The sequence below is a fragment of the Amblyomma americanum genome, chromosome 4, assembly GCF_052857255.1.
Source record: "Amblyomma americanum isolate KBUSLIRL-KWMA chromosome 4, ASM5285725v1, whole genome shotgun sequence".
Lineage (NCBI taxonomy): Eukaryota > Metazoa > Arthropoda > Arachnida > Ixodida > Ixodidae > Amblyomma > Amblyomma americanum.
The window spans coordinates 149,405,495-149,428,131 of record NC_135500.1 but is presented as its reverse complement, the minus strand read 5'-3'; the positions used below and the strand labels follow the sequence as shown (position 1 = coordinate 149,428,131).

Here is a 22,637-nt window from a genome sequence, read left to right as displayed (position 1 = left end):
ATAAGTAATGAGTAAATGACATGCAAGCGGTATGTCGCTAATGTGCGACAGTGGGCGCAAAAGTATTAAGCATACGATGCGCTCTATTTGCGTTTGCGAATTTGTTTTAACCCTTCATAGTATTTCATTGAGAGTTGAGAAAAATGTCGCATTTAATAAAGGCATCCTCAGAAGGCTACAAGTAAAAATCTGACTTCGCCTATGCTCCGAAGTTTTACTGGCGCAACATTATGTATATGCCAAGACACGTCTGTTCTAATTGGAGGGCAAGCTGGCAATGGCATTGTGCGGCGTAAGCAAGATTTCGATGAAGTCAGGCTGCGTCCAGAACAGAATTTAAAGGGACGCCTATACATTATAAGAAAAAGATTCCAGGCTCATTTGTGATTGCTCTGAATTGACTGCATCTAAGCACCCTGTGGCAGCCGCAGCTGGCACAGGGCAGGGCTAATTGGAGAGATATGGGAAAGGCCTTTGTCCTTCAATGGGCGTAGTCAGGCTGAAGTTGATGATGTATCAACATGCGATTCAGCTTTTTACCAAATCACGTGTCTTACACGTGTTCCTAATGCTCTTCTGCGTAACTTTCCAAAAGGGGTCAGCCTGTCGGATAAAGTTCTAAAAATGGCCGGTATAATTAGGACGAATACCATCATTTATATGATGGAAGCCATCGGCTTCACTGTTATAAGCAGAACCATTGTACTTCTGTGCAAAATAAAATGTAATTGCAAGAAAATCGGTTTCCTAAAGCCTTCATTCTTTCTCCCTATAGGTGCTTCGTGAAGCACTGCTTGACAACCAGACTGCGGAGCTCTTCGAGGTTGTGTGCCGTATCAAAGTGCACGGCACACACCACTTGGATGAACTCTCGCGTAAGTTCTGTCCGGAGCTGGACCACTTCGTGGCCTTCTCGTCTATCGCCTGTGGCCACGGCAACGTTGGACAGACCCCATATGGCTACGCCAACTCAGTGATGGAGCGCATCTGTGAACGGCGCGTGGCGGATGGGCTGCCCGGTGAGTTAGCACTCTCACCGATATCATTGGCCTTGGCCAGAGCATTAATACAGCGCACCATTGAGGAGCAGCACAGCTGCTGTAAAATCAATGGAGAGCTCACTCGGCGCTCGTTTGTAAATGCTACATTAGCCGATATAACTAGGAGGGTATGTTCGTGGGTACGAAGAAATGATGTGTTTGCATATGTATCGCTGAACCGTTTTTTTGTAGCTAAAGCGGCTAACATAAGCCGCGTTTTTTCCAACATGCAACACAGGATTGGTTTACGAGATTATTTGACGCGCCAAGAAAGGCTACGTGGGCTGAAGTGAAAGGTGCCTAAACGACAGGTTGCAGGGGCACTGTAAGGCAGTAGAAGCTTCAGGAGTGGTTGGCCACCTAGCTTGACATGACCAAAAATGCGAAAAATGCCGAAAATGTAAGACGCTCTTTATACACACAGACATACATCTTTGGAAAGGGAAGCATAGATATAGGTAGAGAGATTTCGAAGCATGCTGCATTAAAAATCAAGGCAAGGACTTTATCGGCAATCTTTTCGGGCTCTATTGCGGGAATATATCACCTATTTGAATACCTTTCTGCGAGGTGTACACGTGCGCTATCTACCCACTCATGTCACGCGTTACCGCTTCACATTCAGTTTCTTTTTGTTCTTGTTTCTTCAGTAAAGAAATAATTGATGCTCATCGGCTCACCTGCCTGCTTTTCTTATACGCCTGCATCGGTTATGTTGGTGCAAAGTTGCAAAAATGAATCACTCAATCGCCCATCTTTCCGCATTATTAACTGTCGTAGCAGAGCACGTTAGAACATGAATGATGTAAAATGCCGGCTAATACATGCATTTTCCAACATGCATGTTAGAGGATGGTGTTCTATGAATTAACCACAGCCCAGAGCAATGCGCTAACTGCCCTTTTTGAAAAGGAGGTCCAAACTGCATCGCTTGAACTCGAACACTTCATGATTTTCTAGCTGCATCACAGAACAAGCACATGTACAAAAGCTGTCGGTAAGAACGGTAGCTTGGGGAAAAAGGAAGAATAGTACATGCACTAGAATTGCGGTATTCTCACTGACGCGCAATTTTTTCACCCAAAACCGAGTCCTGAAAGAACATGCGTGCTGAAATGAGATGAAAAAGCAAAACCACGCTACCAAGAGCGCCACCGTCATTACTAGCATAATGTGCCGGTTAAGCTTTTCTGCGCTGATATTTGTCTTGGCTTGGATCTTGGAACCGTGCGTAAAATGCCGTGTTTATGTTGACCTGTTTTACATAAAACTGGCCATCCGAGACTGCATGGTCGAACTGTGAGTTATACACGTCCTGTACCGGTGTCTCACAAATTAGGACGCATGGAGCTACACGCTTAAAAGAAGCCGAATTTTTATGCAAATTATCTCCTCTAGCGAACATTCAAACTGCGCATTATTTCCACGACGCACTTGCTATGGCGGTCGTGTTTCCCAGATGAGCGCGGACAGTGAGAGAAGAACTTCCGATTAATGACTTTACTTCGGGAAACTTCCGAAGCGAGCACGGCGCTGGAATCCGAAACTAGAGGACTGTTGGAAGCAGGATTCGCCGTTTATCCAGGTAGTGAGCTAGGCCACACCGGAATGTGGGAGGCGCGTTGTGTTATCGTTTTGTATATCCGTTGGCCTGCGACTGCTTGCATTTGAAATGCATTTTTATACGTTTGTTACTTTGGGGGGCGCGCGCCGCGATGACAGCCAAGAAGAAAAGTCAAAAAGCGACGAAGAGCAACGTGGAAGCAAGTACGCACATCGCTTTATGCTTCTGCAGAAATTGTGATTTTTAAAATTTTTTCGAACTTGAAAATTTAGTGCGTATTAGAACTGGGGGTGTGTAGAAATCGGGTAAAGTGATATACCATGAAACAGATTCAGTTAAGCGCACAAGGCGGGACAGCAAAAAATGATTAATAACAGAAATCACGTGTCTTTTCTTCTTCCATTTGGTATATCTTTTATGCGTACTGTTTGAAAGTTCGGTGAGAATAAGCTGGGCAACTTTTGTCAATTAGCCGCGGCAATTCTCGAGATCCACATGCAAGAACTAAGAAAGCTCATAGAGTGTATTCTGGTTAAGGACTCATGCGACTGAATGTCTGAATGTATTTGACGCAACTCCTCGCTGTGACAATAACGCAGATATTAAAGCAGTGGGTACTCGGGTGTGCATATTTTTATCGCAGAGGTTCTGCTCTTCTTGTTAAGAAGCAAGAGCAACGACGATAACGTTGGTTGTAGTTATTACAGTGCATTGAAAACGTGAATGTTGATCGTGGGTTCCGCTACAGCAAGCGGTTAAATTACCCGAAGGATACTGCGACTGCCAAATCACCATTCAAATTTTCCTGCACTTTTTCTCCAGGACTGGCCATTCAGTGGGGCGCCATTGGTGACGTCGGTGCGCTGCGCGAGGGAAAAGACGCCGATGTGGCTGTCGCCGCCTACGCTCCGCAACGTATCGGCAGCTGCTTGAGCGTGCTGGATCGATTCTTTAACCAGGGGAAACCTGTCGTCTCGAGCTTTGTGAAGATCGAAGAGTCCTCAAATAGGGACGAGCCCGAAGTGAAGACGCGGGACATCATCCATAGAATCTCACACATCTTTGGTAAGCGACTGCGGGCTTATAATACCATGTATTTTCTTCGCAACTACCGGTTTCCTGGGGTTTTGTTTTTTTTCCAAAATCGCTTCATTCTCTGCGGTGCTCGATACGAATTGTATTTGTTTGTCTACTCGGGAAGGTATTCCTGTATTCTCTCCCCGGCATGTTCAACGTGGAGGGAATGATCATCATTGAATACAAATCACAAAGCACCACTCAGTTGAAAAAAAAAGTGGCATGGTTTTAGCGTAGCTAAACCGAGTAGGCGTGCGAAAGCATGTAATATCCAGCTTCGTTGGCTCATGGTGTTGCTTTGCTGGGTCACCGGCATGTCTGGTGATAGCATGAGGCTGAGGTGAAGCTCTGATTTAAGTTAAGCTTATCGGACCTGTTCGCACCGCACATGGAAGTTGACGAAGACGAAGATGTGCAATGCGCAGTGCGAGTGCTTGTTGCAGTTTAGCACAAGACGTGATCGGCTGCGACAATAGCATAGTACTCTCGTGCAATGGCGATTGAAGCTGGTCTGTTCGCGCTGCCGCGGTTTCGAAAATCAGTCGCGGTAATATATATTTTATTCCTGCATGGGCTGCTGCTATGCTAGACTTTGCCAAGGCCACCTTCAAGGTCAAGCTTGCCATAGACTCGGTGGGCAGGTTAGGCCTCGTGAACTGTGCCTTTGCACTAATACGGCAGCATCTGTCCCACAATACAACCCATTTTTGGCGTCCTATGGTAACGGTAGTTGTTCCTGTATTATGAAGTCGTCTGTAGTCGCGTAGAACTGGCTCCGTCAGTACAAGGAACTGCGCAAAATAACTGATCATAGTGTTGCTGCGACAAGAATTTCTGTTGTTAACGCATGGTCCTGTAAAAAAATACAACACGAGAATTTGTTGCGACGACAGAAAAAATTTCTGTAGGCGTTTTTGATAGCTCACGGTGCAGTTGCCTTACTCTAGGCGGGTTATAGGCGTTCACCAGACACAGATGCATGTGACACATTCTCTTAGGTAAACAGGTGGCCACAGCGTTGTATGTGAAGAGAAGAGACTTTCACGTTCCCCCGTATGCTAAAAGACAACGTTCGCTAGGCGAGGTTGATAGTCATATGATAATGTAAGCAGGACACTAGGCGCTGATGACAGATAGTAGATGAGCCCAATAGAGGAGGACTGCCCGCTCCACATAAATACCACGGGTGTGCGCTGATGACATAAAGCAGCAGAAAAAAAATCATCCCACCGGCGGCATGGTTGTTTTTTTCTGTTGCTTTATAATTAATTTCTTTTAAGCAGCAGATTAATGGAAGTATTATTCTCCCATCGTTCAGCACTAGAAATTAAAAAAAAATTGAAACATTTCCCTATTGGTTTCGGTCACTGTTGGCTTCCTTCACAAGTTTGTGTAACGAGCCCTTCATTTCCCTTCCCTAGTTTGCTTTTATATATATATATATATATATATATATATATATATATATATATATATATATATATATATATATATATATATATATATATATATATATATATATATATATATATATATTATATATATATATTAAAGATTCAGGCATATGAAATGAATAAGAAAAAATTCTCTCCCGCACCACTAATGTACCGCGAGCATAGTACAAAATTCTAAAATGAAAGATCAGGCCCTTGGGCAATTCGGATTTTGCCACCCGAAGGCGGAAAGAAATCAATGTGGGATGAGCTACTACAGCGACCCACAGCCGGAGGAGCGGCTCCGGGGAGACTCCCCTGATCTTCTTTAGGAAGTAGCAGGACTATGACCCGTGTCATTTGGCGGTACTCGTGGCTCTGCGTGTGGCGCCACTTTTGACGATGACTGTTGGGTACGGTGCTGCTATCGCTGTCGGTTTGCTAGCTCGTTGACAGTGTTTTCTTTACTACCGCCATGCAGGCGTGAAAGATCCAGAGAGCCTGGATCCGAACCTCAGCCTAGGTGACTTCGGCATGGACTCACTGATTGGTGTCGAAGTGCAGCAGACGCTGGAGAGAGACTACGACATCATCATGTCCATGACCGAAATACGCAAGCTTACGCTCAATGGCTTGCGAGAAATAGGAGCGGGTGCGGGCCATAAATCGCCTGCAGCCGAAAGCGAAGCCAAATCTCCAGGAAGGAAGGGTGAGCTGTGATTGTAATATTTTTCTTATCGTACTGAAGTCATCGAGTTGTTAATCAAAGACAATCTTGTCTTTGTAAGGAACCGCCAAACGTTCATTAAAGAAGTGGTGAAAGTATTCGCTGACGCGTGAAAAAAATAAGTTCTCATGTCATGCATTCCTACAACTCTAAAGCACAGCGGTTTACATTTGTTGACATAGTGAACTAGAGTTTCTTAGCGTGAATGAAAAGCTGGTGAGCAAAAAAAAAGACGCAAATCACTGAATGCCTCATTTATTGTGGGTTGTGTTGTTCGACATTTTGGTCTCATTGAAAACCCCCCAAAATCAATATCCTAATGCCATATGTGATATAGCTATGAATGAGAGGAAGCTATGATGGTATTGCATTTGTGAAATAAATGACCATACTTTGATGAGTGCTCGTGTGCTGGAAACTATTACGTGCTTTAGAACGGACCCGCCGTGGTGGCTCAGTGGTTTGGGCGTTCGATTACTGATCCGGAGTTCCCGGGTTCGAACCCGACCACGGCGGCTGCTTTTTTATGTAGGAAAAACGCTAAGGCGCTCGTGTGCTGTGCGATGCCAGTGCACGTTAAAGATCCCCAGGTGGTCGAAATTATTCCGGAGCCCTCCACTACGGCACCTCTTTCTTCCTTTCTTCTTTCACTCCCTCCTTTATCCTTCCCTTACGGCGCAGTTCAGGTGTCAGACGATATATGAGACAGATACTGCGCCATTTCCTTTCCCTAAAAGCCAATTATTATTATTATTACTTTAGAACGGCAATGCGCTCACAAAAGTTGAGCTGAGGATCAATTTCATGCTAGCGAATGATACACAGTCCAATGCATGGATGTAATTATTGTCGAGATTATTTGAGGAAATGGGAACCATAGTTAAGGAGTAGACCTAAAATCATGAACAAAGTTTTTCACCTGTTAAATATTAAGCATATTGCGTAATTAGAATCCCAACATTCAACAAGTTCAAGTTCTTTGTTTAATTATGAAGTGAATTTGGTCAGAGATATGTCTGACGAAGAAACTGTGGTGCCATCTGCGTAAAAGATGCATTGTGAGAGTGCAAGACAATGAGACTGGTCCTTAACATAGAGAAAAGTAAAGAACCGAATACTTTTATTATAATCCCAGCATTCAACAAGATCAAGTTCTTTGTTTAATTATGAACTGAAGTTGATCAGAGATATGTCTGACGAAGAAACTGCAGTGCCATCTGCGTACAAGATGCATTGAGGGTGCAAGACAATGACATTGGTCATTAATATAGAGAAAAGTAAAGAACCCAATACTGATTAACGGTTCTTTTATCAGAAAATGAACTTTGTATATAGACTGTTTGCTCATGGTTAAGAGGGACCCTTCGTAAGAAATTGAGTGGTGGATCGTAGACACCAAGTGATTCAAGCGTCTATAATATTGGGATTATTCGTGTGGAGCTAGATTTTAGTAAAAATTAAAAAAAAACAGAAGCCAATAAAATTACCATAAAGTACCTGTGCAACGCTTATTGTGATCTGTCGAAGAAATTAAGCTAGTGGCACTTTCTATTCGAAACCAAAATAACAACCATTGAATAAATTGAATTTTGTGGTAAATGCTGAGCCCCGCCGCGGTGGTTCAGTGGTTAGGGCGCTCGACTACTGATCCGGATTTTCCGGGTTCGAACCCGACCGCGGCGGCTTCGTTTTTATGGAGGAAAAACGCTAAGGCGCCCGTGTGCTGTGCGATGTCAGTGCACGTTAAAGATCCCCAGGTGGTCGAAATTATTCCGGAGCCCTCCACTACGGTACCTATTCTTCCTTTCTTCTTTCACTCCCTCCTTTATCCCTTTCCTTACGGCGCGGTTCAGGTGTCCAACGATATATGAGACAGATACTGCGCCATTTCCTTTCCCCAAAAACCAATTATAATAATAATTATTATTATTAAATGCTGAGGCGCTTGAAGCATTAAAAGAATTTATTCAACCGTTGTCATTTTGGTTTCGAATAGAAAGTGCCACTAGTTTAATTTCATTGACTGACTACGTTAAGTGACAAGTGCTGAGGCGATTGACGGAAAAAGCCCGCCGCGGTGGCTCAGTGGTTAGTGCGCTCGAAAAATGAGCCGAAGCACTCAGGGTTGAACCCAACCATGGCGGACGCGTTTCGATCTAGGCGAAACGCAAAACGCGCTCGTAGGCGCCGTGCGTCGTTAATGCACGTTAAATATCCCCAGGTTGTCGAAATCATTCCTGAGCCTTGCACATACGGCAACCCCTTTCTCTCTTCTTTGACTGCCATCTTCCTTCCTTCCCTCACGGCATGGTCGAGGTGTACACCAGAAAAGCAGACAGTGACTGTACCATTTCCTTTTCTCAAAAGCCACTGAATGAAGGATAACTTGTCTCTAACTTTAATTGTATTAAGAGTAGGTGCAAAATGCGATAGGGTCGTAATTTGACACTTAATGGTCATAGCTCTTTTTGTGCACGGAAACAGTCTTAGCTTCCTTTAATGTACAAGAGAAGATGTCTTGCTTGAAGAAGCGGGTTAATTATGTTAAAAATTGCTCCGCATACATAATGAGCAACCTCCATAAGTGATATGTGGAAAGGTTATCTAGATCAGGGCAGGCATTTCTATGACAACAAAGCAAACTAACCAAGTAGTAATGAACCAAATATAAAATGTGTTAATGCAATGCCCAAGTCAGGGCTGTTGAGCGACAATAAATGATGATAGTGATGCTCTTACAGGATTAGTGGAATATGCAGAGGCCAGGCGAATGATATTGTAAAGTTAGTTGCACCTTTCACTAGCGGAATGGTACGGAATGGTTCAGTAATCGTTTTAAGGTTGTAATTTATTATACCAACGTCAGTGTTAATCTCAGGCATTTTCATGAACATGTTTAGAACCTACACCTTTCCTTGTGCAGTCATTTAGTGCAGGTAATTATTTTTCATAATATTCTGGCTTATATCTTTGAACAAACTGTTTACAATCGTGCGAAATTGCTTCTAGCACAGGGACAGGACTATATTGAAAAGCTCGTTTATTTTTTTTGTAAAGGCTTTTTATTTCTGTTTATTTGGCTATAAAACTCGATTTATCCGAATGTTACGAAAAAAATGACATCGGTTTTCACAATTATCGGTAAACCTGCTGCACAAAGAGTTGAGGAGAGAAGCCAGTAAATTTTTTTAGCAATTTCTCGTAGTCAAGTACGGAGTTGGCCATGGTGCATATTTCTTCACAAAAAAAAAGCAAATGTACTGTGGTAAAAATTTGACGGAAAGCAGAAGACAGCGCTTAATAAAACGCGTTGAGGGGCTGAATTAAATAGTGCTAAACTATTATTCTAAAACAGAGGGCATCGCAGCGAGGTATCCCTTTCTTAACCGCGACAAAGATGTAAAAAATATCCGCGATATGAGTGCCCGTGAGACCCGATAGCTTTATGTGACAGAGGCTCTATAAAGCGTGACCAACAAAGGTAATATTTGCATGTGCAGAGTGTCTAGTTAGATAATTTCTTAAGGATTCAAGGATAGAAAAATTGCAACAATCTATATGAGCCGATATCGTGCTATTGTCGACATGTTGTAATTTGATGTTTATATCACCAGCTATCAAGACCTGTACATTTTCAAGGAAAACTTGATGAAAAGCTACACCAAGATTGCGAAAACTGTTAGTCGTGGGTGACGATAGTGACGGGCAAATTGGCCCAAGGATAAAACCGTAACGATAATTAAAAGATTGCACCAATTCATATTTAACCTACCCCGATCGCAGTCAGCCACATATAGAGTTAGTACCTGCCGACCTTTATATTTTATAAGGGGCAAAAGAAAACTGACAACGTTAACTTTTCTTGCACAAATCGCAAAATACGGTGAGAGCTAGTTGAAACTTTGTCATTTTTTTATCGGTTTCTGACCTTTTTCCGGCTTCCTTAACACCTTTCCAGAAAATATGCTCGCGGAGCGCCGTGCCTTTACTTTATAAATTCTTATATCCTCAACGCAGACGTGCAATATCTGTGGCTTGGGTATAACGAGAGTGGCGTGCATCGAGCTACTTTTTCCATCAATTAGGAGGCGCAGACAGGCGAGACTGGTCTCTCTGAGTTTCACGCATTACGCTAGATTGCGCGAACGATCTCAATTTTACATTGACAGCTGGTAAGGTCCCGTTCCCAGGTTTCACGTCGTAGTAGTAATAGTAGTAGTAGAATGAGTATTAGTTGTAGTAGTAGTGATATTAATAGTGTGTCGTAGTCGTTGGCGTAAGCGGTGGGTGCGTTGCCGTGGAAAACACTAGGAAGGTGATTCATCTTGGAAAGACGGAGGCATGACGTGAATGGAGGGATTCGCAACAGGTAGGTAGTTACCGCAGGAACCATCCGGAGGTTTGTTACTGTGCAAAAAGGAGGATATCGCGGGAGGGGAGAAATACCGAACGCTAGAATGGTAACTGTGGGAGGAGGACAGTATAGAGAGAGCGTAAGAAACGTAACCGATGCATGCTTATGCGCACCACCTGAAAAGCATTGACCATGACCGCCTTATTTAGTTGATATCTAAATACCTGTTCGGCATTTCTCATATGCCTCGTTATCGCTGCTATGCCGCCCTTGTGAAAGACTTCGAAGAGGAGTGATCTATAGGTGTCTGTATAGGTGTATTGAATGTCTCTAGAGGTTCACTCAACACAGAATGGCAAATACGTGTGCTGCTATTTTATTCGTAATACTGTCACAATACCGATGCGTTCGGTCCCTGCCTCATTATCAGTGGTAGAGGTGCAGGGTTAAATTTGAGGAGTGGTATACGATTAAGTTGTTCTGAACTGTGAACCCTCTTCAATTGAGGGCAAGTGCTGAAATATGCGCTGCGCTATACTGCTCTTCTGTATAGGCCACCAGAGTAGCCGCCTTTCCGAATGGCATAATGAAAAAAAGTAATCCCTTTTGGAGCAAATATTGAACAGGAGAAAAAGATGTAACGTTGATAGCAAAAATGAAGCAAGGCCCTTAAAAAAAAACTGCTTTCTACATAGCAAGGTTCTTTGTTTAAGCATTATTGCCGTTTTCAGCGCTGTTTCTTTTTCTCACAATTTCACAACTTTAGAGATACCAGAAATAGTTGTAAAAGTGTCTATGGCTCTACAAAATTAGAAAATGCGACGATAAACTCTTGCTCACAGGCTTATGTTACCATTCGGCGTCAACACGCTGAATTCACCCTGAAAGCCCTCGTTAAGCGATTTAGAGAAAGGGATGTCACCAATAGTTCTTGCATGTACCATCGGGGTCAGTGTGAGCAAAACCGCGCGAGCGCCCGGGCAGGCGCTAGCGCAATCTAGTTCATACTGAGCTCGATAGTACATCATAAAAAGCCGCAGAAAGACGGGAAAAATAATTCACTGCAGGCACCAGTGGCTCTTATCTCAATACAAACATTCTCACCAAAGTATGCCAAACAGTAGGTGTATTTGCCCCGTAATCAACTTGTTGTATGAAAGCGGATCGTACGCAACGAAGGCAAAAAATGCTGCAGGCATCTAGAGATCAGTAGATCATGATGCTCTTTTACAAAAACATCGGTAGACAACTTATAGACTGTGCTAGACGTTTGTCTGTGTAGACTTTCTATGGACGAATCCTAGAGAACATTCAGTAGAAAATACAAATTATATTGACAGTGCATGACAGTGCATTATATTGACAGTACAGTGTTAATACATTTTTGTCTATAGAAAGTCTATAGACTATGATTATACAAAAATAAATATCTATAGGAAGGCAGTAGAGTCTTTAATATAAAGTCTATAGACAATTGTTTTAAGTGCTGGTCATAAGGTTTTTGCTTGTCTGAAAACAACTTAGAGGAATAAAAGGAAAGGACGAAGACAGACAGAAAATAGCACTCACTATTGCCCTAAGTCGTTTTTCTCCAACATATAGAGAACTTAAAAAATAATGGTCTTGCGTTTCTAGAGAGTGGTCAGTTATCTCACGCCTGATTTCTATTTCTGTGCAAGACCTTCTATAATTTGAACTTAGTTGATACGTCGCTTCCTGCAAGTTCACTATTGAAAAGAAAGTTTTTGTACTCTAAATAAATTAATCAATACTCTAAAGAGCCGGTTTTATTGTTATATCAAAATTTTTTCTCGCTTCTCTAGCCTGCTGCAGTGATTACGACCGTACTGCAACCGTCTCTGTCTAGAAAAAAAAAATTTCGTCCACCCTTTCCTTCGCCCCCCCCCATGTTGGTATTACGACGCGGAGCAATAATGCACACTCTTTATACAGACCAGGCCAACGATGATATCCTGGTTTTCCGTGCAGATTCCGCGCACAAGTGGCAGGTGCCGCGGCTGAAGCTCGCAGAGGAGTTGATCCCTGACCGCGTCCTGGTCGAAATGAACGGCATCGAGGGATCCGCGGCTCTGTTTGTGGTGCACTCGATACAGGGTCACGTGAACGCCCTCTTCGAGCTCGCTGCGTACCTCCCCATTCGCACAATTGGACTTCAGAGAACTGCCGACATCCCCGTGCGCTCCATCAAAGAGATGGCCGCCATCTATCGGCAGGTGCGTGTACGAGAGCAAAGTGAACCGTTGTTAAGAATGAAGTTAGCGCCATGTATTTGTCGCAAAAATCGGCTAACTCTAGAATTTGTCCCTACAGAGCCATGATGAAAGCCAACAGTCACCGAAACCAAGGTTTTCAAGAATTTAACGAATTGAATTGTGGAACTGAAGAGCGTCTGCTTTTGTAGAATCTGTGATCGTGTGAAGAGCATGTATATTCGGGAGCTCTCAAAAACGCCACAATAGCGTACACCATACCACACATCATGTACACAACTGCTTCCACTGCACTAACCAATCGTTAAGAGATTGCGAGGATCAAGTTCCTTGACTAAAAAAGTTCATCAAAAAATTAAATTTGGAATAGGACTTCTACTTTTTCGTTCAAGATGCGATGTTAACGGTTATATGTCGCATTTTAGTCTTGTTTGTAAGCATTATAAGATCCAATGAAAACAACAAAAAACTTTAGGGACGCTTAAGTCACCTTAAGATTGGAACGCGATTGAATTACAGGTCACATCCGTCGCAGCATTAGTTGCAACTTGTGTGTGTGTGTGTGTGTGTGTGTGTGTGTGTGTGTGTGTGTGTGTGTGTGTGTGTGTGTGTGTGTGTGTGTGTGTGTGTGTGTGTGTGTGTGTGTGTGTGTGTGTGTGTGTGTGTGTGTGTGTGTGTGTGTGTGTGTGTGTGTGTGTGTGTGTGTGTGTGTTTGCATCAGTTTCTGAGCTATTGTCGGTCCATCAGCCGCCATATTTGGACTGCTAACTGCATTAGCAGGTATGCGCTGTGTTGTGACGGTGCCGGCATTTGCATATATTTCGATTTTGAAATTTTTTTTTATTTCGATTCTCCACCTAGGTTGCCGTCTAGAAACTAGGTTGCTCTCAACTCGGTGGGCAGGTTGTGACGTCAAACGATCACGCGACCGCTCTCGACCAAACACCAATTTAATTGCCACCTAGCACGGTGGGCAGATTGTAAGAATTTGGTGGCCAAGTTGCCACCTACCACATTTAGCAGTTTGTGAAGACGTCACAAGGTAACGTGACCTCTCTGGACTAATTTGCAGTGAGGCGATTGGAAAAACCTAAGCTCTGCCTTAAAGGTGCGACGCTATATCGTTAATGGGTTAATGCTCGTATATGCGTAATTGGTCATTCTCTACTTTACGTTCATAGATCCTTGGGACTTTTGATACCACTGATGGCGCAGTGGTCCAGCGGTTAAGGGATGCGTCACTGCCATGCGATAGCAGGTTCCTCATGGTGGAGCTTGTGAGACACAGGTTGCTCTTCCCACGAAACCCACTTGACCAATAATTAATTTAACTGCCACTTGCCACAGTGGTCTCTTTGCACACAATGCGGTGGGCAGGTTGCGATGACGCCACACGGTCACGTGACCTAAGATGACGGGACAAGGTCGTGTGACCAGTCTATTTTTCGGCCACGGAGGACTGCGCGGTGCCCAGCAGAGCCTTGTCCCTAGGTTAGCTATAGAGTGGCCATCCTGGGAGAATAGGGGGGCCACCGGGGTCACCCTGCCCCGACCGATTTATCGTTCACAACGCCGACGACGCCGACGTCGATGATACCGCATTTTCTGCAGAATGGGAGCGTTAACGTTGTCGAGTTAAAGTTTTTTGTTCTTGTGGGAGAGTTTGTGAAAGGAACTTGAACGGCGGGGTGTGCGCCGTAAAGTGCATCCGGCATGAAATGTAAAGAGCAGCATGGCTGGCTTGACAATAATTTTCTCTGTGGTGCAGAAACTGAAGAAAGTGCAGCCCACGGGCCCCTACCACTTGGCGGGATACTCTTTCGGGGCTGCTGTGGCATTCGAGCTGGCTGTTCAACTTCAGGCGTCTGGTGCCTCCGTGAATAGTCTGACACTGCTCGACGGCGCACCTCGCTACGTTGCTGCACTCTGGTCGCACCACGAGATCAGTTTCCAGGGAAACGAGACCGATGCCGATGCTTTCAAGATTTGTGCCTTTCTCATGCAGTACATTGACATCGACGTTCTCAAGGTAAACGACTCGCTCATGGACACTACTCGCTGTTTCAAAAATGGGCAGTTTGCTTGTGAAAGAGGCCGGGAACTCTATTTGGGAATGAGTAGGAATGGGCAGAGGAAAAAACTGAAAATGTAACACCTTTTTGCACCATATATTATTTAGCGTTGTGAAAATTTAAACGTTTTAGACTTTTTCCAAGGAAAATGGTAAGATTAAACAAAAAATTTGTTAGCCATATCACCAATTAATCACGCGGTTTCTGTCGGGTCCTCATAAGCCCTCAGTTTCAATGAACACTGCTTGCAGAGCGTAAGTTACGCTTCTTTTGATTCATCTTGTTATCAGTGCTCAATATGTAAACAAACGAGACCACATACGGTGCTACCCACGAAACAAACAAAGGGTTAGGCGACATGTAAAGGCGCGCTCACATTAGCGGGAAAACGCGCAACGCCGGGCGTTTCCCGCGTGCCGCTTCCCGCCCAAGCCGGTTTTTCTCCCGCGGACAGCCTGCTCTCCCTTCCCGCGGAGCGATGGGTTCGGTACCTATTTTTCCCGTGCCGGTGACCAGAACAGCCAATGGGCGCCGACCGTGAACCGTGACGTCGGTCCCAGTTCAGTGACCCCGTCGGCGGAGGCGGAGGCTGCGCGCGTCCGGCCGGCCGGCCGGCCGGCCGGGCACTCGGCGGCTGCTTTGCCAGGGCGACGGGAGGGGAGCTAGCAGGGTGCGCTTTCCAGTCTTCTCTAGTGTCACGTGACTATCCCCTTCTCTTTCTGCTCGTTCGGGTCCTCCCTCAGCGCCTCCTCTCTCCACATTCCAAGACAACCGCAGCGAGAAAACGCGCGCAGTGTGAGCGTCATTCTGAGGAGCTGCGAGGCAGCGTCGACGTTGACGCTGTGCCGGCGCGGGAAGCTTCCCGCTAGTGTGAGCGCGCCTTAAAAGACGTTCTGAGAAGAAAATTAGTTGTCTAAAAGAAGCTTCAATTCAGAAGTGGTCATGACATGGACGACTTCAAATCCTCTTGCAGCTGTTTTAAAGTTACAGATGTGCAATATACGCATTTGATAAATTTCTTTAAAAATTTACACGTCCTGTCAAAATTACAATTGCGTACATGTATTAATTTGAACTACTGCTGCTTTAAGAATCTTTTACCGCTCAAAAAATGCTTTTCTTCCTTTTCATTGGGCAAAAGCAGTAAAAAAAGTGCTCTGCCATGGTGAAAATAAAAGATGCCTTACTTGTTATTATTTTATATTATTATATGCAGAAGAAGAAAGAAATACTAAGTTTACAGTGTACTTGCGTTGGCATAAAGCAAGCTGCTACAATATGAATGGCTCTCGAAGTGTTGCGATGGGCCACACTACGCAGAAAATTGGTTTACAGGAGATACGTGTAGGAGGGAACATGCAGTAGCCAAGCTTTGCGCGGTTCCGCAGCCTGCACAATTAGAAAAGATCAGTAAAGTGAAATCAAAACGAAGTAAGCTACTTTTGTAATGCCTTCGCAAGCGTAACAGGCAGGAATCACCAAGCCATGTTACAAGCCAACGTGCCTCTTTAAACGGTTGCATATTCTGCACAATCAAAGCTAAACGCAATGAAAAAACCCAGCTCAATAAAAATTCTTTACAAATAATTTAAAGAAGTAGGGAAATCAAATGTTTGTTTGCGTGGTTTTTCTATTTAATCATACATTACACATCAGATTACACGGATAGTAATGGGGTATTGACTTAGACCAGCTAAAAAATTTTACATCAAGTGTTTAGCTCGTGTTGTTTCGGTGTCAACAGATCAACCGTAGTCTTGACGTCACAGACGGGTTGAAACAGCGTCGAAGTCAAGTGAGCTGAACCAAAACTACCATGTAGTCACTGCGTAGTAGTTGAAATTCCCTCTGCCTCTGATGTCAACCTGCCCCAAGAGCCGAAAGAGGCAACGTATGAACAACCAGCTACTACATAACTGTTTGTTATGCCCCACCTGACCTCAACATTGCCACGAGACGGCATCAACGTCAAGACATCGTTCGGTATTTGAAACCAAAACGAAGGAATTAAAGAAAAATCTCAAGGACGGAATACTTGTCTCGCTTGGGTGAACTGCACGCAGTCATCCATGTTCACTGATGTCTTGCGTATTGCTCCAAACAAAAAACAGCCAAAATTTGCTGTTCTTACTATTTAAGCTAAACGCTCAAACAGAATCAAGGTGCTAACAAGCCAACCCAGCTTTAGCATACAATATTGTGCATACTGTCTTAAAAAGGTGGTTGTGGCTGCACATTGCAGTCAATGACAGCCAATGGTGAGGTACGGTCGCCATTTACCCAATGACCGGGTCACTTTCCACATACGCCTGAAAGCTGCGTGTTTATCCGGGTGACCAATGACAGAGGACCAGAAGGACGCGAACCTGACGCAGCCTGCCAACTTTCAGGATTGATGACTAGTGAGACTATAAGACAACAGGCTAAACCAGACGCTCGTAATAGGGTCTTAAAGAGTGGATTCTAGCATAACATTTGCCATACGGCGCGGCATCCAGAGTAACAGGGCACCCATAGCTCTATACAGACTGAGATTAGGCGCTGCTTTCAGAAAGTGGTGCCTGCACTTAATTGGACTGGCGTACTTATTGTCACGTCACGGAGATTATGAGCCCTGTAATCACGTTATGTTCTATGTGCGCGCGCGAAAGACTGGCTTTGACTGCTTTCTTTGCGCGTTTCGAGAGCAGGCCACAGACTGAGGATCTTGTACTGCGCGCTTAGCCGGAGACTTGGAAAGCTCGGAATTGAACGCAAGCGTTGTTTTGTTTTGTGCGCAACGCGATTCTTGACTGGCGGTTGTTATTAAGCGCGCACGTGATATATGAAAATTCTGTGTCTTCTCACGTTTTCACCCAACATAACCGTTTTTCTTCTCATCTTACCGCTTTCACGGTGCCCCCACCGCTTCCGTCATCTCTTTCCCCTAAATAAACTTTCCCTCTCTTTCTCTGCTTCACTGTCTCAGGTTCGACACCAGCTGAGCCAATGCGCTACTTGGGAGGCCATGCAGGAAGTGGCCGTTGACATCCTTCTCAGGGCTTTTCCAGTCATGCGACTGAGCCGCGCGGACGTAGCCATGGCGATGCAATCCTTCCGTGACTTCATCATGGTCGCCTCAAACTATGAGCCGGATGCAATGTTCTGCGGCGATGTTGTGCTCGTGAAAGCATCCCGACAGCGAGACATGGCAAGACTATTGCCGCCTGACTACGGCCTTTCAGAAGTGAGAACAAAAGTTTTTCCTTTCGGACGAGATGGGGGTATCAAAAATTGGAGGGGATACTTAAACTCGCCTTAAGGGTATGACGCGCGTAGCGTACTGGGTTAGTTCCCATATATGCAGAAGGTCATTCTGCACTTTAAATTCATAAATCCAGCCGCCGCGGTGGCTGAGTGGTTATGGCGCTCGGCTGCTGGCCCGAAAGACGCGGGCTCGATCCCGGCCGCGGCGGTTGAATTTTGATGGAGGCGAAATTCTAGAGGCCCGTGTACTGTGCGATGCCAGTGCACGTTAAAGAGCCCTCGGTAGTCGAACTTTCCGGAGCCCTTCACTACGGCGTCTCTCATCGCCTGAGTCGCTTTGGGAAATTAAACCCCATAAACCATAAACCAAATTCGTAGATCCTTGGGAGTCCTGATACCTCTCCTGGGGCAGTGGTTCAGCGGTTAAGTGATGTGCCACTGCCCTGTGATGGTAGGCGCTCCGAACTGTGGGCCTTGTGCGACCCAGGTTGCTCTTCCCGAGCGACCAATCATTAACTGCCACCTTCCACTATGGGCAGTTTGCTCACTATCCGTAGGGCAGGTTGTGATGACACTGCATGGTCACGTGACCTAGGTGGCCCACCTTCCTCCTAGGTTGCTCTCTGGGCACCACCTGCCAGAGTCATGCTTGTGATTCTTCGCTCACAACGCCGACGCCTACAACGCCAATACCTGATTTTAGAGACAGCAGGGACATTTTGACGCTATGGCTTTAAAAAGAACGGCCGGAGATGGTTTTGAGCACAAGAAAAACCTTAGAACGCTGAAGTAATGAGAGATAGCAATTATAATAGTCGAAAGGACATGGTGGTTGTGCAAAAGCATGCTATTTCATGTTTTACGTCTTGCTGTCCACCTTGGCTCAATTTCTGAGTTCTGCTCACCTGGACATCGGCGACAAGGCGCTTATTTCGGCCGCCAGTAGAGACCATTACGTAACTTCTGGAGACATTTTCACTTGTGGTCGCAGAAAAACTAAAGATCGGTGAAACGCTACGTGAACATTTTGACTAGGATGACCTACTCTTCCGAGGCGGTGCAAAATTTGACTTGAAAAATGATTTCTGCGCCAGCACCAGCCGTTTCTGGCAGCCCAGAAAATTAGTGAGGTTCAGCGAGCATTCAGTTACCGTGGTAATTATAAATGTGCTGTACTCTACGGCCCGTAAGCAGACGCGCAAAATAAGAGCACCTTTACAGAGTTTCCGGGCTTCGGCTTGTTTGTTTTACAAGAAAGCGCAGAGCAATACTTAGGCTTTGCATCAGCATTACACACACCGTAACCTTAGTCCCTGAAGCTGAGAATAAGGTTGGTTTTTTATTATTTTGTTAATGCCAATGTTTTTTCGAAGACTGTGCCGAGGTCGCGCCACCTAATGCGCCTTCCTTAAACCTGTTCTGTAAAGTGCTTGTCTTGTATAGCGTATGCTGCTTAGATTGCTACTGATATACAAACATAATGGTATTATTTGTGCTCTTCCTCAATTTTTCAGTTCGTTCAAGGAAAAGTGGAGGTGAAGACAGTCACTGGTTCACACGAGCAATTTATCCTGGGACAAGGAGCCCGGCAGTGTGCTGCAATAATTTCTCAGCAGGTCGCGACGTGAAGAAAGACGCCATAAACAATGAAGGCGACCTGCACAGTTGCGGGCAATTAAAAGAAGATCAACTGCGTGGGAAATTTAGTGTCCGTCTTTTATGGAGCACTACGTGGCTGGGCTGACCGCCGGCACTAAGCTTCTTTCGATCAAGGCAGGTTGGTGCCCACACCAAGCGGGCAAAGTAGAGGGGAATATAGTGTCATACGCTACAAAAGTGGCATGAACAAACGACCCATCCTTTGGGACCAAAACACAAAATTTAGGAACCCGCAAGTATAAAGGTGCAGAAGTATGCATTTAAGATGCTGTAAGTAGTAGAAGTAAGTTTAGGAGCGCACATCTGATATGAATTTGGGAGTTTATATTTAGTTGCCATTCGGGAAGTGGGAATGATAGAGAGCGATGGTTCACTACTTCTCCCCGTGCGGATCAGTCGTTGTTTAGAAAAACTTCACAGGATAGACTTATAGCCTGTCTGTGGAGGAGATGTAATGTGTCACAGAAAAGCGCCGCTCACGTGGGCGGTACTGTGGCGACTTTGGAAGTTTTGAGGGGCATACTCGGCATAGGTAGTTTTTTGCCTACTTTATTCAACAGAGGTTCAGAATTCGGCGACAGTTTTAATGTACCGATAATCCGTTCTGCTTCTTAATGCAACCTCCACCATACGGACATCAAACAAATTTTTCTTGGTGTAAACTGTTGTCCACTATAAGAGCGCCCACTTCGTTGCGTGCCTGTAGAATATTTCTACCGGTGAGGCTACTTCGAATTGTCGTGTGAGTTGGTTCGGCGTCATCCTGGATAAATATAGCGCAGACGGCGAAAGTGATGAGGGCTGAACACGCATACACGCGCGCACACACACACACACACACACACACACACACACACACACACACACACACACACACACACACACACACACACACACACACACACACACACACACACACACACACACACACACACACACACACACACACACACACACACACACACACACACACACACACACACACACACACACACACACACACACACGCGCGCGCGCGCGCACGCCGCGCACACGCACACGCCGCACACATGCACACGCACGCACGCATGCATTCCGCACAAACGCAAAACATAACCCGCCAGATGCAGTTCAAATCACGGAATCTATTGAGATGTTCCAAAAGCTATGAGGGAAAAAAAGAGGATGATTTGACACCGAACAAAGTCCCATCAAAATTAGTATGAACAGACACCTTGAGGGTTGATAAATAACCGAAGCTGAGAGTTTCGAGAAATGTCCAGGTTTTATTAAGTGTCGCTATCATAATGCTAATTCTGCCGACATTTTCGTCCCAAATTGCGGACAATTTGCTTTGAGCCTGTCGGAAAAGTGCATTCTACCCCGGCTGTCCCGATGTTCTCGGAAGAAACCCGTTATTTCAGGCACAATCGTCTATCAAAAACACCTTTTAGCCGTGAATTATGTACTGGCGTCAGCATGAAGCCAGATGCTTTATTTCGCCCGTGAACGACACGTCTAGTTCGTCTGAACAACATGCGCTGGCACGCGCAAAAGCTCGTGATAGAGACAACTTGCCTCCCGAGGGCAATATTGACAGAAGCGAAGGATTACACTTTCCGACTGCCCGTCTGTACTCGCTCTAGGTGATGCAACTACATTTCATAAGAGAGAGAACGAGATAAAGAGGAAGAAGGGAAAGCAGGGATGCTAACCAGAAAAGTCTTCTGGTGGGCTACCCTGCACTGTGGAAGAGTGACGAGGGGATTGAAAATAGAAATGGAGAAGGTGTGTGGAGCACAGTAAAAGTTTGTTATTCAAGCCAGTCAGTCTCCCGAATGGTGTAGTAGGCCTTGAGGGCAGTCGACTGGTGCAGCCAGGGTTGAAGATCTTATCCGCTGATAATAGAGGGTAACATAAGAGAGGATGGCATGGAGACGATCGAAGGGGTCTAAGGAACATTGACCGCGTCGGGTATCTTTAGTAAAATGAACTTAGGGAGTTTTTTTAGTTTATTAGTTTGCCCTGCAGGGAAGTGTTGTCTCTCTTTCCTATGCTTAGTTTTGGCCTTAGCGGCTTGCAAACAGCGGCGGATAAGGAGGCGTGAGTGCCATCATCATCAGTGCCAAAGCAGTTCCACAAGCAGAGTGAGTGCTTGCTGTCGTCATTTTTCTTTACGAAGGTTCTGCACTGAGGCAGGCTCTTCCCCATCTGCACGTGTTCCAGCGGCCGGCATAACATTTCTGTGAAGTCATCCGAAAGAATGGGAAGTCGAAAGTATTTGAACGAAAGACGGCCGCATGGTGACATGCGGATAGTGCATGAGGTACCTGAATCGCCTAAAAATTGGAGAGTCTGGTCGAATGAAGATTCAACAGCATGTGTCATTACAACTTCAGAAACAAGACGCACGAGATTCTGGAAAGTATGCGGAGTTCAGGGCGCTCCCCAATTGTAACAAAGCCCCTATGATTCCCTGCGGCGACACAAGGACGATCTCATGACAATACTGGTCATGACAATACTGGTCATGACAAACATTCCCTTGCACTACTTGGATCACCCCGTGGCTAAGCATTTTATTTCTAAATAGACTGAACATAACTGTACTCAAAGGATAGGTATAATGATGTCGCACCTCGTAATAAGTTACAGAGAAAAATTTAGAGTGTTGACACACGTGCATGGGTGACAGGGCTGCTCATTTCGCTCTGACGAAAATAACTGGTCCTTGCAACTGTTTTGTTGCTATTGCAGTTTTGTCTCCTCTGAACGAATGCTTTCTTTTGGCTTGCCATTCTGAGCGTTAAGCTTCCGGTGAAAATTATGATTAGAATGACTCAGAGTTAATTTATGAGTGCCTGCCGCAGTCTATGACCTACTAGGGTGCAGTATCAAAGACTGTTTATCATTAGGACCAACCAAGCTTCTATATGAAATCCAGGTTCCACAGTCTGAAGCCTATGTTCCTTAACCTAATGATGCAATTCACAACGCTGACTCCCTGCACCACGCGGTAGTTGAGATGCATGACTTTCTCCCAAAGGCAAATACGTCTATGTCATGATTAGCAATTGTGGCTTCGAAACGTGCGAATCTACGCTCGCTTTTCGTCTCTAGTACAACGCTACCCCTGCCTTGTCAACCTTTGGTGAATCGATGCGGGCACATTTCTAAGAGCAGCCACGTAATTAGCAAAAACACTCGTGAAAGTGGCAGCCTTCGCAAAGAAATGAAAATGACGGCAGCTGCCGC

General features: G+C 45.1%; 1 protein-coding gene across 1 annotated transcript in view; it reads left to right on the top strand.

The window, feature by feature from the left end:
• LOC144129874 (fatty acid synthase-like) overlaps positions 1-19,372 on the top strand; it is a 69,445-nt gene extending 50,073 nt beyond the window's left edge. The window contains exons 22-28 of the mRNA XM_077663935.1: positions 776-1,019; positions 3,427-3,669; positions 5,596-5,823; positions 12,185-12,429; positions 14,195-14,455; positions 17,467-17,724; positions 19,259-19,372. Of these exons, the coding sequence (XP_077520061.1) occupies positions 776-1,019; positions 3,427-3,669; positions 5,596-5,823; positions 12,185-12,429; positions 14,195-14,455; positions 17,467-17,724; positions 19,259-19,372 (1,593 nt within the window). The remainder of the gene's footprint in view (positions 1-775; positions 1,020-3,426; positions 3,670-5,595; positions 5,824-12,184; positions 12,430-14,194; positions 14,456-17,466; positions 17,725-19,258) is intronic.
• Positions 19,373-22,637: the final 3,265 nt, after the last annotated feature.